Source organism: Chanodichthys erythropterus, chromosome 3 (genome assembly GCF_024489055.1).
Source record: "Chanodichthys erythropterus isolate Z2021 chromosome 3, ASM2448905v1, whole genome shotgun sequence".
In the NCBI taxonomy this organism is placed as follows: Eukaryota; Metazoa; Chordata; class Actinopteri; order Cypriniformes; family Xenocyprididae; genus Chanodichthys; species Chanodichthys erythropterus.
Window position 1 is genome coordinate 33,423,261 of NC_090223.1, and position 19,880 is coordinate 33,443,140.

Sequence of the window (19,880 nt, forward strand, 5' to 3'; positions counted from 1 at the left end):
AAGTATAAGTCTTCTAACTATTTAAATGTATTAATGCTAAATGAATAAATGTAAATGTGAAAGGCTATACTACTTGATAAGAAATGTTTCTGACTGTATCTACAGTAGGGCTGCACGATATATCGCATGCGATTGTCACGCGCATTTCGTCAGTAAAGCCGGTTCCCTGATTACCGCTAAAACGCCATCACCTGCTTTCAAATGGAGCGGCATTTAATAGATGAATCGCCTTCAATAATGAACGCGATATTGCGTGGCTTGTCAGTGATCTACGGCTCTGTCTATTAAATGCCGCTCCATTTGAAAGCAGGTGATGGCGATTTAACGGTAATCAGGGAACCGGCTTTACTGACGAAATGCGCGTGACAATCTCATGCGATATATCGTGCAGCCCTAATCTACAGTTCAAAAGTTTAAGGTCATTAATATTTTCTAAATAATTAAAACTTTTATTCAGCAAGGATGCATTAAATAGATTTAAAAGTGACAGTTAAGACATTTATAATTTTACAAAAAATTATTTTGAACAGTGCTTTATCAAACGATCCTAAAAATTCTATCATGGTTTTCACAAAAAAATATGAATCAGCACAGCTGTTCTCAACACTGATAATAATAAGAAATATTTCTTGAAAATCATCATATTAGACTGATTTCTGAAGGATCATGTGACATTGAAGACTGGAGTAATGATGCTGAAAATTCAGCTTTGACATCACATGCTGCATTTATTTGATCAAAAATACAGAAAAACAGTAAATAAAATACAGAAATATTTTAAAATATATTACAAAAGAAAACAGTTATTTTACAATATTACTGTTTTTACTTGCTTTAAACTTTCAAAAACGTGAAAAAATCTTACTGACCCCAAACCTTTGAATGGTAGTGTACTTCTTTTCTGTTTGTATTTAACATGAACTCTGTTCCATTTATTGGCAAATAAGAAAATAAAATATTTTAATGCTTATCTTGGCCAGTGCATAAGATTGCCTAAGCCGAGAGTGATCGAACCAACAGAAAATCAGATTACCGCTATACCATAAAAGATTTCTCATAACAAGAAGCCACAGAACAGCAACAAGGGCCCTTGGAATCAATAAGGTGGTATCTTAGATGCTCTGACTCTAATCTCTGAGGACAGTCTACTGTATTTTTTTTTTTTTAGAGAAGTCCCTGCGTGTGAGGAGGACACATGTGGTTATTGAACAGATCATGAAACCACACCGATCTTAAGCCTGGCAACAGTTACAAACACTAGAGACTCTACCACATGCAGCTCACGGCCGGCAGACATCAAAAAGCGCGCTCGGGTGCGATTTGTCCCGATTTGTGGCTAATGATCTGCCTTTGCCGTGGACAATAGGATCTGCATACGCACAAACACTCCCAAGATGATTACATAAACATGATGTAATGATGATGAGCACCACTCACAACCGGTCGGTGTGATTCACAGCACACAACTTTCAAGAGGCATGCAGGGACACCGTTGACAGATTATGACAGCACTGCTAAGATGACATGATAATCAAGTGTTGCTTCATCTAGTTATGGCTGCACAATATCAGTTGTTACATGTCGGATGACAGCATTACGATCATTATTTGCCATTAACAGTCATGAGCAGATATGCTTTTGTGTCATGCGAATGTTTTACAATCACATCAAGGCTCTGAATTTGCTTTATTCTTGATTGCGTGCCATCTGCAATAAGCTTACACTCACAATTGACAAGAGAGGGAAAGAGAGAGAGAGAGAGAGAGAGAGAGAGAAAAAAAAGAAAAGGAAATCAAAATCAGCCAAGACGACTTCCTCTGGTCGCCCTGCCAAACGGGCTTTTGTCTCATCTCTGAGGAACTGTCAGGTCTATCCCACTTCATTCTGCAGTTACAGTTGCTTCACCATGGATGCGCTTCAACATTACATTTGCAGTGACATCTCATTTGATTTAATTTGCCAATTACTGCACTGGGCACCATGATATTCCCCATCACCACTGGCGAGGGGAATTAGGCTAATAAATCAGGCTGGGCTTTTTTTTTTTTTTTTTGTGGAGCGCACGCCTGCCTCTGCTCGTGACGAAGGGAGAGAGTTTGACCTCAGAGGAGTAAGGGTGAGAGAGAACGAGGCTGCCTCTGCAGGGGAGGTGGGTTGGGTGTTAAGGGCCCCGCCGGAGGGCCTGGTAAGGTGGTGTTGTCAGTGGTGTGCAGGCAGCGGTGTGTGTCTTACCTGTCACTGTAGGCAGCGGCGGTAGCAGTAGCAGGCTGAGTGTATCGGTAGGCAGCGTAACCACCCTAGAAACACAACACACACACTCGCTCACATGGGCACGTCGACAACAGATGTTTGGACTTTTTATAAAATGTGTTTGCGAGAAATAAAAGAACGAGGGTTGGGGGGGTGGGGTTTGATGTTATGTTCTGTGACAGAGACTGTACGACTGAATCTCATGAAGATGAAGAGGCATGGAGTGCTTTTGGAGAGCAGCACGCAACAACGTCGCATTCGTTCACTCGAAGTTCACGGTATCGGCGCTCGCAATTCCCGGCATGCTCCAAAAGAGGGGACGCACATGTCATAATCATAGCTATTAAATATGCATAATCTAATTACAAAGCAGCAGCCTTATGTTGGTGTGAGTCAACCTAGTTTCTTATTCATCTCATGCAAGCATCTGAGGATTAATTATGTAGCGCTGTCATACTACACTACTTCTTTTTGCCAACGACGGAGGAAGAAATAATTTCAACATGTGGAACGGTAACATCTGATGTTCATTTAGGTAAAAAGGCCAAACAAACACATCCACTCAAAAGCACATATGCCTGCTGATTTGAGCGGAGTTGTTACATACAGTAGTAAATGAGTGTGCGAGATGTAGCTGCTTGCTTAAAATACTCCCACACGGTCAGTGCTGTGCTGTGGACTTTTTTAGACTGTTTTGATTGATTTTTTTTATTATATAACAATTAATTCATGTGTTCTAATTGTGTTTCCAGTCCCACTTTATATTAAGTTGCTTTAACTACTATGTACTTACATCAAAAAATAAGTACAATGTACTTATTGTGTTCATATTGAATTGCAAAACACTTTTGCTGCTATTGAGGTGGGATATGGGTTAGGGACAGTTTTGGAGGTATGGGTAGGTTTAACGATAGGGATAAGGTGTAAGGGATGGGTCAACAGTGTAATTATAAATGTAATTACAGAAATTAATTACAGATCTAATTATATGCAGGTGTTTTTAAAATATAAGTACAATGTAAAAACATGTATATACACAATAAGTGCATTGTATCAAATTATTAATTTAAATGTAAGTACATAGTAGTTAAGGCCACTTAATATAAAGTGGGACCGTGTTTCCTAACCATTTTTGTCTTATCTAACCCCACAGTCCCATCATACCCTAAATACTAAACCAAAAATGTGTCTCTGTCTGGAGTCTTTAAATAAATGCACAGTGTGTTATCAATGCAAACTGTCATACCTACACTGTAAAAAAAAAATGTTGATCATTATTTTCATCTTTATTTCAATTAATTATCTTTATTTTTCATCAATTTAACTTGTCAAAATTATTTATGTAATGTCTTTCATTTTATTTTATACTTGATTGACTTTTCTGAACTTGATGTTCTTCATTAGTAATTTGATACCAACACCTACACATATTAATTACAAAGAAAGAAAGATTTAAAACAATCTTAATCTTTTCAAATTATCCTCTTGAACCTGCTTACCTATTCATGGTTGGGAATTTCTGCTCTAATTTGATTGGCCAGGCGATGTTGCTTAGCAAACTAATAAACTGACAGACTTTTAGTCTGACATGCAAGGTGCTTTATATAATCTTTTTATTTACAAAACTGTGGCTTGAAAGCAATATCACACTTGCAATTGTGCTGTTTTACTAAATATTCTGTACAGCACTCTTGCTTGTGAGTGCTTGCTTGCACTCTTGCTTACTCTTTCATGCAATTTTTGCCTACTATTTGTTGTATTTCGGTACTGTTGATTTTTCTTTCATGCATTTTTTGAAGGGGCACAGCTTCTTTACCATTCCCATTAGCAGTCCACAGAAAACACCAACTGATAGGTCCATCTGTACACCTCTGCTCTTTCTCTGTTTCTCCAGGGCTTACTGGTCTCTTGACCCTGCTGTTCTCCACACCAGGCCTTCAGGCTGTTGTAATTACCAGCCTCCCTCTCCCTGCACTCACACGTACACAACAGCAGTTCCTTCTCACAACTTTCTTCGTGTTCCTCACCCTCCCACTTCCTCGCAGATCACCTCCGTCCTCTAACTCCTTCCATAATGACTCACCGGGTAATTTGTGGTAATTCACAAGGTAACTCCCACTGCGTGGCCGGCCCCATAACAAACCATTTCATTTACTCGCGCAACGCTGAGCCTGACACATGGCCGTGATGCATCTCGGCTGTATTTAAAGCCGGCGCGATGAGCTGCGGAGCGGGACGGCCGAACGGGGCCCCTTAGTCACCAGGGCTGTCATCTCTGACAGACAGGGGCCGCAGGCATCTACATGTCTCTGAAGCTCCATTAGGCTTGGTCAACTAACCTCGGGGAAACTGACAGGGTGTGCAGGTGCGGTGAGAGCAGTGGTCAGGACTTTAACGCTGAGATGCGCATCTGGAGAGAGGCCACAATTTATCATTATGACTCACGAAGAGAGGAATAGATAGGGCTCCACTGACTCCTGACTGCTCGTATCTGTCTGAAATGCATGTGGACATACTGAGCTTATCATGGTTATTGATGCGCATGATGCGCTTCTCATACTTTTACTAGTGTGAGTGTTTGCCTGCCATGACTGCTTGGTGGCCTGAGTAATACAGAATAAGGGCTTCAATACAATTTTTCTAGTGCTTTATAAGTGGATATATAACATTATGCAACAGTTCCAGCTGCCAAATCGGGCTGGATTGGATCTTTCTGCAGTTATATGAACATAGCAGTAGGTGGCGGCAAGTGACTGTCTTTATGAGTGAGTCAATGATTCATTGAATCACTGAATCATCCTTTCAACTGATTCGTTCAAATCCCTGAAATAAACAAGTGACTGTCTTTATGAGTGAGTCAATGATTCATTGAATCACTGAATCATCCTTTCAACTGATTCGTTCAAATCCCTGAAATAAACAAGTGACTGTCTTTATGAGTGAGTAATTTAATAACTCACTCAACCGATTTATTCTTAATATGTGACATGCTCTATCATTTCAATGAGCTGTTTGTGGAGGTTTTTTTTTTTTGCTTATCTTTATTTTTGATAAAACAATGTCTCAACTTTCAATAAATTGTATTCTTTCCTCACAAAATAATAAAGTTCTGATGCTCCTTGATGTGGCGCGATTGTTGTAGCTACAAACGGCAGTTAAAAAACTACTCCAATGTCCATAGTGCGTAAAAAAAAGTAACATTGAAAGGTTTCCAATCATTACTGATGTTGCAAATGGATTTGATTGTTACAGTGTGGCTTTGGGTATTTCTGGATCTTCTAGAAATGAAAACTCAGCCACATGAGGCAAATGTGAAGCACTTTATATTACAGATTAAATCGAGATATATTACACACGCTGTGTCGTTTATATTTGGTAGGTCTTCCTGCCTTATTGCACCCCTGCATGTGGTACATGTTCAGTATTTCTTTGTTTAACTTGCTCATCTTAAGGATGTCTGTTCTATGCTATCATTTTCCAGACCTTATCCAACATTCAGAACATTTAGCAGAGCACTCAGCAAATTAAGATTGGTAATAAACAAATACAGTTCTTGAATAGTTTCTAATGAATATTAGATGATCTTATCGCAGCGGAACAATCAATCCCAGCTACTGTGGCACTGCGCTAATGACAAGGGAACAGAGGAAGCGTTACAGCCGCCTTCCCGCCATTTCCACGCACATTTGTACCCTGTACAATTTGTTTCGTCCCAGAGGAGGGTGAATTGGGGGAGATACATCAGGCTGTGTCAGGCTCAATGAGACATGGCCATGAGGAGAACAAGCTTTCGGTCCCTGCTAGTTACCCCACCTCAGCTCCAGATGCTTCTGCTAATCTAAAAAGGTGACGCTCCAGATAAACACACACATGCCCATAGATTGTAAATGAATGGGTTGAAGATTTGAAAGTTCATTGAAAACCTACAATTTTACACGCAACCCTCCCCTTCAATCCTTACTTTTATCTAATGTGATAATACTTAGTAAGCAATAAAGACCTGTTCACAACAAGAACGATAACTATAAAGAAAACTATAACTATATTTGCATCCACACCAACAAACGAAAATGGTCTGTTTATTTTAAGCTTGCGCACTGTGGTTTCATTGTGTATACAATATGTTTTTGCTGTTCTTGTTTCATTTACATGCCTTTAACCAGCAGATGTCCTCAGCATGCTATGTTTTGAGTGAATCTTGCTAGTGTAATCGATCTAATCGAACAGTGAATTTAGCTAATGTAGTCAATATAGTGGAATAAAAACAGCACCTAGTCTTTTTCACTGCAACTTCAAAGAAAGTAAGACAATGTTGTGGAAACTAGCACTGGATACCTGAGGTAATCATATGTTACACTGTTTGCAAGCCCAGCATAATGACCTCATTGTTAATACTTTTCACCATTTATTCTGAGTGTATGACCGATTGTTTACCATACAGTATTTCCATTTTATTTAAAATATCCTTGAAAAGGGATTTGACTTGTCAAACAATGGTGGATTTTTCTGGACTTCGCATATTAACTTCTCTGCAATGCTGTCTGCCATTTTAAATGCGCAAGCCCTTAAATTAGAGTGGACTCTGATTGGCTGTTAATGTTTTATTGTTCAACAGCTGGTAATTTTTTTTTTTTTTTTTTTTCTGAAAGTAATCCCTACAATATTGTTCCTCTATATGTTAATCATTATAGTTGTGGTGTGGAAAGTGCTATTCTTTTATATTTAGAACAAATTTTAAGAACCATATCTTTATCGATATCATTATAGTTATTGTCCTTAGTGTGAACAGGCCTTAAGAGTGTATTACTTTCTTCTCCAGTTTGCATATTTAAAGGGTTATTTCACCCAAAAATGAAAATTCTGTCATTTATTACTCACCCTCATGCCGTTTCACACCCGTAAGATCTTCGTTCATCTTCAGAACACAAATTAAGATATCTTAGTTGAAATCCGATGGCTCCGTGAGGCCTCCATAGGGAGCAATGGACACTTCCTCTCTCAAGATCCATTAATGTACTAAAAACATATTTAAATCAGTTCATGTGAGTACAGAGATTCAGTATTAATATTATAAAGCGACAAGAATATTTTTGGAGCGCCAAAAAAACAAAATAATGACTTATTTAGTGATGGCCGATTTCAAAACACTGCTTCAGGAAGCTTCGGAGCACAAATTAATCAGTGTGTCGAAATCATGATTCAGATCACATCAAACTGCCAACGGCTGAAATCACATGACTTTGGCGCTCCGAACAGCAGATTCGATACACTGATTCATTTGTGCTCCGATGCTTCCTGAAGCAGTGTTTTGAAATCGGCCATCACTAAATAAGTTGTTATTTTGTTTTTCTCGTCAATTTATAATATTAATATTGACCCACTGTACTATCATGAACTGATTTAAATATGTTTTTAGTACATTAATGGATCTTGAGAGAGGAAATGTCCATTGCTCCCTATGGAGGCCTCACGGAGCCATCGGATTTCGACTAAAATATCTTAATTTGTGTTCTGAAGATGAACACAGGTCTTACGGGTGTGGAACGGCTTAATAAATGACAGAATTTTCATTTTTGGGTGAACTAACCCTTTAAATCTATTTCCCCCTACAATAACCTTGAAAAAGGACATCCTGTGTAGGTCAACTGTAGGTACAGATACATATAAGTTTTCACACTGTACAATCCCAGCATGCCCTGCTCTAGTGCTCAATCTCAGGTCACTGAGTCTCACCTCAACTGACAATAAACTCAAAAAGGATCATTCCTCTGTCACTGATACTCATGAGCTGCGGCTGGCTGGCTGAGGAAGAACTTTTTATTTTACTCGTGGGTGAAAGTCTCTTGACACAATTAATTATTGAGGCCAAATTAAAAAAATGCTAACAATAAAAACAACAATGAATCAGCTAATTGGTTTACACTCAGAGGGATGAATGGGGTAGGGGTTGGGGGCATGTACATGAACATTCAAGGACGGCATGCGAATACTTACATAAATATCTGCACCATAAAATCCGTCCTGGTAAACAACACTGGAAAGATGCAAACACACGCGCACACACAGACAAACACCAAACAAAACAAACAAAAGACATCAATATTAGTGCATGTTCCCATGCAAGCAATACCAACCCCATCTCTAGCCAGGGTTAGTGGAACAGAATAAGAAATACACACTGAATAAGAGGGTTTCCAAAGGCACTCATTACTTCTGAAGCATTTTAGAAGGAGACTGTGGAGTAAAGAGTTTGTAGAGGGGCCACAGAGAGCTGGAATTTATTTGGATCATATTTAAGAAATTAGCAAAATTAAAAAGAAAATGATAAAAAATATACATGGAGAATTTAGGTAAAATTTGAGAAAAAGATTAAGGAAACAAATAGAAATTAATGTAAAAATAATAATAATTATTAATTTTAAAATCTGAAGATCATATTGACTGTCACTGGCATTCAAAATGTAACTGAAGGTGACAATGATATCATTTTTCATATTGAGTAGCGATTGTTTTTTTTTTTTATTACATTTAATTGCATAGTGAATAACATACATGCAATAATTTCTGAGCCACACTTGAAGCTCTAAAATGCTGATAATTCCTTGAAATCGAAATAGAATTTGTTTATGTTTAGTGTCATAACCGTACTGAAAAATTCTAAAATCTCTAAACTACTTATTTTGCTGCCTTACATCCACCCATATTTCCTTTGGATCTAGTTTTATTTATGTACCAGTTTAAATGGCATGTATTCATTTGTATGAAGTGGAATTTAGTCTGTAGCCCCTGTTTCTAAACTCCACAAAATCTCCTTCAATATCATTCCTCAATATCATGAAATCAGAACCAAAATAATCAGAATCATCATTTGACTGCTCACAAATCCTTCTGCATTCAGTTGTTCGAAAGGATTTACATAATGTTACCTTACATAAAAGGAATGCTTAAGGCCATCGACCATGACAGAACAGCATGACAGTTCAGTGTCATTATTACTTTCAGGATGCAAGGGCTACATGCTGCACTGGTTCTGTGTGTTGAGGTAGAGATGCATGCATGTTACAGCAGCCCGGTGACGAGGGAAGCGGTTGTCAGAAGAGAGGACTAAAGGTGAACTTGTGTGTATCTGAGAAGGGAGTGTTGCTACTTACCCTCCATAGGCTGGGATGTGTGGGGGAGGCGCGGCTGCCCGGAACGTATTGTAGACGGTGCGCCCTCTTCCTCTTAAGTGTGCCCCTCTGTACGCCGCCGCTGCCGTGGCTGCTGGGTATGGGAAGCCTGGCACTGTGGGGAAAAACATACAGTACATACATGAAAAACCATCACAGAAGAAAGATATTTTGCAGGTTTGGAACAGTATTGTTATTGTTAACAAAAAAAAAATTGTTGTTGAAATCAAATATAACATTACATGAAAAACTTAAATACTATAATAGTATATAAATAATACTAAACACTGGGAAGCATCATTATGTAAATGTAGAATTAGGTTTTTCATGCTGTTTTGAAATACAAGAGTTTGCAATTTGAAGAACCGCCCTCATGAACGACAGTGTGAACTATGCTGGTGTGCGAAGATTTACCAATCATAAAGAGGTCATTTACATATAGACGCCTTAAAGGTGCAGTAGCAAAAAAGTCATGTTAAACTAAATGAAGACTTTTTAGCACAAAACCTTGGACTTTCTCTGAAAAATAAAATGTAAAATTGTAAAATATGACCCCACTAAACACTAATATGTCAGCTGATTATTATTGCAAAATGAACCCTTGTCAGGGTGATTTTATGGCTACTTTATGAAATACGTAACTGAAATTATTTTAATATGCAAGAAGAAAGATACCATAGGGCGAAATGATACAAGACGGTTGCTAGGGACGGTCAAATACTGTACAGTTACATAACATGTCACGACTGACCAATCAGAATCAGGTATTCCAGAGAGCCGTGTAATAAACTGCCAAATGAACTATAATTCCACAAGTCTCAACTAATAAAAGCTGTGAGGAACGGTGCCCTACCTCCATCTACACCTGCAATTAGCCAAAAACTCTAACAATGAGTAATAAGCAAACTACAGCAGGCATACACTACCTCTGAGCCTGGGTGAAAACAGAAAGCTCTGTATTGTTGTTAAATGATCATTAAGTTTAATAGGGCGTCGGTGGTGAAAATGACTTTTAAGAGGCTTAATTTGAAATGGCTGAGAGGAAGAAAGAGAGAGGGGGTTTGTGAAAGCTGCTTCATTCTTTAACATTACAGGTTTTCAAAAGGAGATCATATAAATGTCTAATAGGAGCACTGAATCTTTCATTCAGCTGATAAAAAATTAAGATTTAAGGAAGGGGTTTGCGTGATGTAGGAGGGTGAAAAGGATTGTTCCATTTGACTCTTTGTCACCTTGGATATGTCTCGCTTTCATGCAGTGCACCACAGCTGCCTTAGTATATAAAAGAGGAAGGACAGCTAAAAGAACTCACATTTTACATTCCAATTTATCATATTTATGAACATGAAGGAAGCCGTTACCTTCCTACCATTGAAGTGTGTTATAATTTTAATGTTAACATTTAAATGATTCCGATATAAATAAATGTTTAAATGTACATGTTATTAATTTCTTTAAACACCTGTGGTTTATTAGGAGGCTAAACAACAAAAATCAGATCATAGAGTTTGATGAATGCCTTTGAAATTGCTACAATGGAGCATTAATGCAGCATTAAAAAAAAAAAAAAAAAAATGCCAATGAAGATTCATTAGTCACATATACGTATTCACGTATTCCTTCCTCCTTCCATTCCAGGCAGCCCATTTGACAGCCATTTTTGAAATATGCTCTACACACGTTTGCATATTTGCAAGAGCTTCACTTTGATGTGTAGAATGTGTCCTGAGGAAAATAAATATGAGATGTATTTAGCCTGAATATTTACAGGATAAACAACTTAGACTATGCACTTTCATTTAGAACGATGAAGGGTGGAGGGCTAGATGAAAACGGAGAGAGAGCGAGAGAGCGGGAGCTACAGTAAGTGCCGCTGAATGAGAAATGGGAGCGTGCAGCAGCAGTGAGCTCCAGGGGGATGCACAGGAGAGCTAGTCCGTTTTATTGCTTTGAGAGCGATTACAGTGAAGCAGATGCTCTGGCCGACGGGAGGTAGCCTCCGCATCAAAGCCATAAAAGTGTACAACTGCTTTGTAGCACAATAATTTCTCTCATTGGCTTTTGTGTGGGAAGTGTTTTGGGGGGTGGGGGGTTACGGGTGGGCAGCAACATTGCAGGAGGTTCGGTCGCCCTGTGCATCTCACTCTGCAACCTTACACAGCGCAGCAAACCGCAGAGACTCTTTTATGAGTGCATATATAAACGAGACTCGCTTTGAGATGAGAGAAATCTCACAGCTTTCAGATAATGTAAAGCGCGCTGTGTATTCTGCATGAATTACTTTGCAGCTTGTGGTGATATACAGTGCAATACTGATGCTTGTTGAAGACTAGGAACAAGACTAAATCCCTTTGCTATGTATCTATATTTATTCTTAAAAAAAAATAATAATAAATTAAAATGTATGCGCAAAAACACATTATGAAAATCAATCCCTTAATATGTATGGTTAAAGCAGCGGTATTTTAAGGTGGATGAATTAATTTAAATCTAGTTTAATCAAATGCATAACACGCTGCCAGTAAGCTACTTAATAGCTAAAAATATATATTTTTTAAAAATCACATAAATAAATTATTCTGAAAATAATGAAATGGAAGTAAAAACGATGAAACAATGAAAATATTAATAAAAATGATTTAAAATAAATAAATAAAATAATAAATTATTCTGAAAATTATTAATGCAAGTAGATAAATTATCATTATTAAAATGATTAAAGAATAATAATTTAATTAAAATAAATAAGGGGAGGGGGGAATCACCATTCTTTTATGAAAAAGCTACTAGTCAACTAGTAAACTGTTGGAACCACTTTGACCCATCCCTATTTATTTGCAGTTTCCTTTCAAAAAACATTACATAAAAATGTAAGTAGACATTCACTATTCACATACACTGTTCTCTACAAACCCTCCCTAACTGGTAGCTTTATAATCCAAATGTATGTAATCTCACTGTAAGCAGTCTTTTGAAACATGTTTCAAGTCTTAATGAATGTACATTTTTTAATCACCTCTGTACACATGTCAGGGTCATTTCATATTGTTTCTTTCCACAATGCAATCTCAAACGTTCACTGTGTACGACACAGAAGCGGCCACCAAAGCACTTTCATTCCTCTTTAAAACGCTTCGTCCTTCCGCTAAAAGCCGCTTGTTGTCTTCCACGATAGCCTATCTGCACAAATTAATTCCATTTTGCTGCTGCCTTTTTGAAAATTCTCAAATTCTTCCTCTGCACTCTGTTAATTGCACGTCACTTTTCAAACTTATCATTTAGTATTTGCGAGTTCAAAAAAGCCCAGCAATGTTGAAAGTGCCAGAGGCAGCCGCTGTCTCTCTTTCAGTCAGGACTCAATCAAAGAGAGAGCAAGGACAGTGATGTCATACTAAAACACTGAAACATTAGCGCTGCGAAACTGTCAGTCAATACAAATGACCCTCTATATCATTATGACCGAATATATTCCATTTCAATTCATATGGTTGAAACTCCCTCAGCCTCTTCTGAAAATTCAATAATCTCAATGTTGGACACAGAGAAGTCACCATTCTTTTCCTCTCACTTAAGGAAATGACTTTACCAATTTTTGATTAATTATTTATTATCCAATAAACATTAGATCAGTAAATGAATGTGTGTAGTCAGAGAAACGTGAGTCCGAGTGCTGTTTATGAGTGTGTTTCTTCAAGCATTATATCTCAGGGGTTGATTTTAAATCAAACATATTTCGACTTTTTCTTTAAAGTTTATAGTTTATAGTTTAAATGTGAAAAATTTGAAACTGTAACAATCTACACAAAGAGTGAAATAAAAATATATGTATATCAAAGGTTTGTCATTTCCACAAAACCAATTCTGACACTAATGAAATTAATTTTTTAATAGCGAGAGTACTTGGTTACCAAGGAGACAATAATGATCATGCTTGAGATGAAATGATAAGTGTGAAGACAACAAAGAAAACTCAAGGTAAACATTCCTTTAAAATGGTGATCACATAATGTGTTAAAAATACACAGGTACATAATTTAATTACAATTAAAACCAACTGTTAGAATTTTCTGTTTGTTTTGTGGTTGACATTTCTACAGTACTAACAGAGACCCCAAAGAGTATTCGGACACCTAAGTCACACATAAAATACTTGAATTTCTTTGCACTACAAACAAATATCACTTTAGAATTGAATATTTTTTGTGTATGTGTGTCAAAAGTACGGTGGCCCAGTAGTGCACAACACAACGGAATTAAAAAGCAAACATAAGTTCACAACACAACGAAATAAAGTCATAACACAACGGAAATGCTCCCGACCACTAGGGGGCTCTCAGAGCTCGGTATTGTTAGTATTCATTGCCAATGTTTTATAGAGTCGGCAGTGATATGATCACCACGATTAGTTTCAACAGTATATAACCACTGTATATCGACATGAAATATTAATTCAAAATCATTTGAGTGCACAATAGCTTCATATTTATACCTGTGAATGATTTGATGCGCTGCCACTGCGAATGATGAAGGGAATGTCTGACAATTCCACCAAGTGGTTAAAACGTATAATTTGTATTCATTAAAATTACTTTTAACATTTAAAAACAGACATTTTCATATTACAGAGCTTGTCAGTCTTACCAACAGGAAGTAACAAGCTCTGTAATTTGAACATGTCTGTTTTTAAATGTTAAACAAAGTCATTGTAATGAATACAAATTATATGTTTTAACCACTTGGTGCAATTGTCAGACGTTCCCTTCATCCGTGGTATTGTGCACTCAAGTGATTTTGAATTAATATTTCATGTCGATATGCAACGTTTACATACTTAAAACTAATCATGGTATTGATATCTATGTAAGACTGTCGACTTTATAGAACATTGGCAAGGAATACTAATATTAACGAGCTCTGAGAGCCCCCTAGTGGTCGGGAGCATTTCCGTTGTGTTGTGGCTTTATTTCGTTGTGTTGTGGATTTATTTACATTTACATTACATTTACATTTATTGCCCCCTAGTGGTCGGGAGCATTTCCGTTGTGTACTGGCTTAATTTCGTTGTATTGTGGCTTTATTTTGTTGTGGCTCGATTTCATTGTTTTGTGGCTTTATTTCGTTGTGTTGTGGCTTTATTCCATTGTGTTGTGGCTTGTTTCCGTTGTGTTGTGGCTTTATTTCTTGTGTTGTGGCTTTATTTCGTTGTGTTGTTGCTTTATTTTGTTGTATTGTGGCTTGTTTCCGTTGTGTTGTGGCTTAATTTCGTTGTGTTATGGCTTTATTTTGTTGTGTTGTGGCTTTATTTTGTTCTGTTGTGGCTTGTTTCCGTTGTGTTGTGGCTTAATTTCGTTGTGTTATGGCTTTATTTTGTTGTGTTGTGGCTTTATTTCATTGTGTACTGGCTTAATTTCGTTGTGTTGTGGCTTTATTTCGTTGTGTTGTGGCTTTATTTTGTTCTGTTGTGGCTTGTTTCCGTTGTGTTGTGGGTTGTTTCCGTTGTGTTGTGGCTTTATTTCATTGTGTTGTGGCTTTATTTCATTGTGTTGTGGCTTGTTTCCGTTGTGTTGTGGCTCGATTTCGTTGTGTTGTGAACTTATGTTTGCTTTTTTAATTTCGTTGTGTTGTGCACTACCGGGCCACCGTACAAAAGTGATGCATTTACACAAATTTTGTTATAATGTGTCATTATGCAAAAATGTAACTGTAAACATTATTTGATTGTATTTAGAATACATAAAATGCTAACTATGAAATTAACTTTAAAGGGTTAGTTCACCCAAAAATTCTAAATATGTCATTAATTACTCACTCTCATGTCATTCCAAACCCTTAAGACCTTCTTTTATCTTCGGAAGACAAATTAAAGGGGTGGTTGCATGCGATTTCACTTTTTTAACTTTAGTTAGTGTGTAATGTTGCTGCTTGAGCATAAACAGTATCTGCAAAGTTACAGCGCTGAAAGTTCAATGCAAACGGAGATATTGTCTTTTAAAGTTATGGCAGTTTAAAGCCTACAAAAACGGGCGGTTTGGACTACAACGAGCTTCTTCCCGGGTTGGTGACATCATAAACCCTTGCTATTAACATAAACACTGCCCCCGGGAACACGCAACAAAGTGGGCGAGGCCATGTGGCGCGGCATAATGAAAGCGGAAGAGTTGTTTACACCGAACGCGAGCTGCGCGACGCGACGCATCAAAAGATATAGAACCCATTATAATCTGTGATATTTCCTACACTGGATGCGGCGCTGAAGACAGTTTCCAGAATCTACACGAGTTTAATGCTGGATTTACACAAAGACTTTTACTGAAAGAAGCAGTTCCCACTTTAAAAGCAGAAGCTGCTGTTTATCAGCCCCAAACTGTAAGTATGTTTTATTGTTTGTCTTTTAAACGTAATGTTATAGTTCTGTTGCTATTTTTAATGCATCTAGGACGTATACAAAGAGCAACTCGTTTTTGCTAGCCAGTTAGCTAAATTCTAGTGCAACAAACACCAACAAACGTCTATGTTCATAGACAAACAGTTGTTCATGCTATAAATTAAACGCTACCTTTACAAAAATGGGACTACTCAGGCATGTATTTACTACAGTAAAGCTTTAATCAGCATAAAACTGTATATTGAAAGCTAACAAACAGCAGTGACAGCTTATCTAAACACTTTGACACAAATACTAAATGAAATACCATTCATAAACGTCCTTTAAAAGCTGCGATTGGAGAGGTTCTGCCTGACCCTCTTCATCTGGGTCTGATTCGGCTCCATTTGATACAGCAAAGTAGGCGCTATTATTTACTTTCCACCTAAGCGCGTAATAACGGATGGTAAGGGGCGTGGCGTTTCCAGACGCTTCAGCGAATCACGACAGATTGGGCCAGTAACCAACCTGCTGACCAATCTGAGCACATTGCGTATGTCGGAGGGAGTGGCTTCATAGAAGCAGGAAGTCAAACGAGCCGTTCATATGACAGTGGAAACTGAGGTGTAGAATTAAGATAAAATATATGAAAAATACAGCATTTAAAAAAAACCGAAGCATTAAGACATGTTAAAATGTGCCCCCAAAACACAATCAAGCCTAGAAAAAAACCACGTAACCACCCCTTTAAGACGTTTTTGATGAAATATGAGAGGTTTCTGTCCCCCATAACATTATTACATTATTACATTACATTATTTATGACATTGGATTAATGTAGCACCATCTTGTATATGTTACATATTACCATGCTTGCTTGTACAGCTTATTTTTAACCACTTCTCTTTTTTTCTGTGCTTCTAATATGTAAAGCTGCTTTGAAACAATTACCAATTGTAAAAAGCGCTATATAAATAAATTTGACTTGACTTGACTTGATTACTAATTTCAAGTCCTAGAAAGGTAGTAAAGACATTGTTAAAATAGTCCACATGACTACAGATGTTCAACCTTAAAGGAACACTCCACTTTTTTTGAAAATAGGCTCATTTTCCAACTCCCCTAAAGTTAAACAGTTGAGTTTTACCGTTTTCGAATCCATTCAGCCGATCTCCGGTTCTGGCAGTACCACTTTTAGCATAGCTTAGCATAGTTCATTGAATCTGATTAGACCGTTAGCATCACGCTTAAAAATGACTAAAGAGTTTTGATATTTTTCCTATTTAAAACTTGACTCTTCTGTAGTTAAATCGTGTACTAAGACCGACAGAAAATAAAAAGTTGTGATTTTCTAGGCTGATATGGCTAGGAACTATACTCTCATTCAGGCGTAATAATCAAGGAACTTTGCTGCCGTTCCATGGCTGCAGCAGTGCAATGATATTACGCAGCGCCTGTGAGCCCCTGCTTGCACAGGGAACGTGCCTTGCAACCATGGAGACGTATGTGAGAGATGCTGCGTAATATCATTGCACTGCTGCAGCCATGATACGGCAGCAAAGTTCCTTGATTATTACGCCTGAATGAGAGTATAGTTCCTAGCCATATCAGCCTAGAAAATCACAACTTTTCATTTTCTGACGGTCTTAGTACACGATTTAACTACAAAAGAGTCAAGTTTTAAATAGGAAAAATATCAAAACTCTTTGGTCATTTTTAAGCGCGATGCTAACGGTCTAATCAGATTCAATGAACTATGCTAAGCTATGCTAAAAGTGGTACCGCCAGAACCGGAGATCGGCTGAATGGATTCGAAAACGGTAAAACTCAACTGTTTAACTCTAGGGGAGTTGGAAAATGAGCCTATTTTCAAAAAAAGTGGAGTGTTCCTTTAATGTTATGAAGCGACGAGAATACTTTTTGTGCAACAAAACAAAAAACAAAACAAACTAAATTGATGACTTTCTCTTTCATGTCAGTCTCTGATGCTGTTCATGTGAGCACTATGACGCATGCATGTGATGCTGACACAGGAACTGGCCAATAATGAGTCGGCGCTCTGACGTAGAACCCAGAAGCGCTGCACTGCGTTTACAACGTCGCTTTATAACATTAAGAAATACCTATAAAATAGGTATTTTATAGGTATCTATAAAACTACCTATAAAATAGGTATTGGCAATGTGCCAATACCTATTTTCAGTCTTTAGGCAATTAAAAAAATGACAGAACTCTCTTGTGATACATGTATCCAAATGCAAGTGTGTCTGTTAGACGCGTCTTTTATTTTCTAAAGGTGCCCACGGTTGAAGAAACACCATTATGTGTTTGCCTATTTTTAAGAGTGGATGTGTTATCAGACAGCATACCGTATATGGCTTCTTAAAAATAATTGCTAGAGCTGCATCTTTTTAACCTTGTTCATGTGTGAACTCATTTCCTTAAAGAAAGCATGCAATAGAGAAAGAAAGAGAGCGTATATGTCTTCGTCTTCGAGCCGCACATTTCCTGTGGTCAGAGGTGGCCTGCATTTCCATAATCTCTGGGCGTAAATTGCTGAAAGTCTAATTTTCAAACATCCGCCCAATCTCCGTCAGGCGTAACACTTAATCAGAGATCAGTCCGCCAGACAAGCGGGGTCTGGCACGTTGGTCATCCCTCAGCCTTCTGCCGATAGCTTTCATTCCTCTCAGCCGTAGAACTGTTAATGAACATCAAAGCTATCTTAAATCAACAGTCTGCCTCAGGTGAGAGCTGCTTCGAGTGGCGACCGCTGAGGCTTGTTTCAGAATCAAAGATGCTCCTTTTCCATCCCTTAGGATATTTGTTTATATAGCTAACTTTCAAGCTTACTAATCACAATTCAAACTCTACGGCACGCTCAATCACTCTGTGCAGTCTTTCCATCTGCAATCTAAGCAGCAATGTGCCAATACCTATTTTCAGTCTTTAGGCAAACGAAAGGATTCGAGGCGTTTTCCGTTATCGGCACTATTCGGGCGTATTAACGTTGCTTTAATTATAATTAAGACAGAGATCTGAAAAAAAGAAACAGCGAGCGCTGGAAAGAACAAAGCACTTGCACCTTAATGGGATGTGGGATGTTTGGACACTTGAAAGGTGAGACGAAAGCAAATCGATAATGAGCCATTTTGTAATTAACAGAATGTGCGCTGAATTAGGCAAACGACTGTCTGGAGAAATTGAAAATATTGATTTTAATTTATAAAATATATTTCAGCCCTTTGATGCCCTTGCGTCGACAGACAATTAGATTTAACCATCACCTCGATATTTTTGCCTTCTCGTTTCTTCTTCCTCTTCTTACCATAAAATCTCGATATTTTACCCATATAACGGGGGAGGTAATGAGGTTCGGGGAAGGTCAGAGGCTGGGATAGCCAAGGTTGAGGAGGAGATGACCGAATGAAACGAGAGAAAAAGAGTCAAGCTTGTCTTTCAACCGATGAGAGACGCTCGCTTTCAAAGGCCCATAAAATGAAATGAAGCCCTAGGGGTCTGGAAGCTGGCTGGATTATGTTTTCAAAGATGTGTAACGTGGTTCCAGTTGTGACAATGGCGTCTTGGAGCCTCTTGCCAATAGGCCAGCAAACACAGCAAACACATTGTGAAACAGGCCCTTTGGGTGATTGGAATAATCGCTTCCTGCTTGCCAGCTCTTTCAAGCCTATGCCAGAACCCGTAGATTAAGGTCACCCATTATACACACCTCCAACCACCAGGCAAAGAACTATGCCTTCATCAAATAATGCAGTTAAACACCAACCCGTTGCAATTTTCTCTTTGTTTTCTGATTGATATTCCTAACCAAACAATTAACAGTACTGACAGAGACCTCTGAAATGATTTGGACACTTAAAATGTTGGAATTTCTTTGCACTATACAAACAAATGATCAAACCAAGTGGCATCTGCAACAAATGATGCTCTTTTCTCAGAAATAACTTCACATTTCTGAGCTGATTTTATTAGATGTCTTAGCAGAGTAACCACAGGTGTAGTTCATCACATTAACTATCAAATATCAAATTATTAGTGTGAAAATTACACTTTCGTTCTTTAAAAATGAACGATGC

General features: G+C 37.9%; 1 protein-coding gene across 6 annotated transcripts in view; it reads right to left on the reverse strand.

Annotated features, from left to right (window-relative positions):
- The window catches only part of rbfox1 (RNA binding fox-1 homolog 1), a 132,644-nt gene that overhangs the window by 12,534 nt on the left and 100,230 nt on the right, over positions 1–19,880 (reverse strand). For all 6 annotated transcript variants that reach the window (XM_067374024.1, XM_067374032.1, XM_067374050.1 and 3 more), the window contains 3 exons: positions 9,402–9,534; positions 8,245–8,284; positions 2,233–2,297 (listed from right to left, as the gene is read on the reverse strand). In XM_067374024.1, coding sequence (XP_067230125.1) covers positions 2,233–2,297; positions 8,245–8,284; positions 9,402–9,534 — 238 coding nt within the window. The remainder of the gene's footprint in view (positions 1–2,232; positions 2,298–8,244; positions 8,285–9,401; positions 9,535–19,880) is intronic.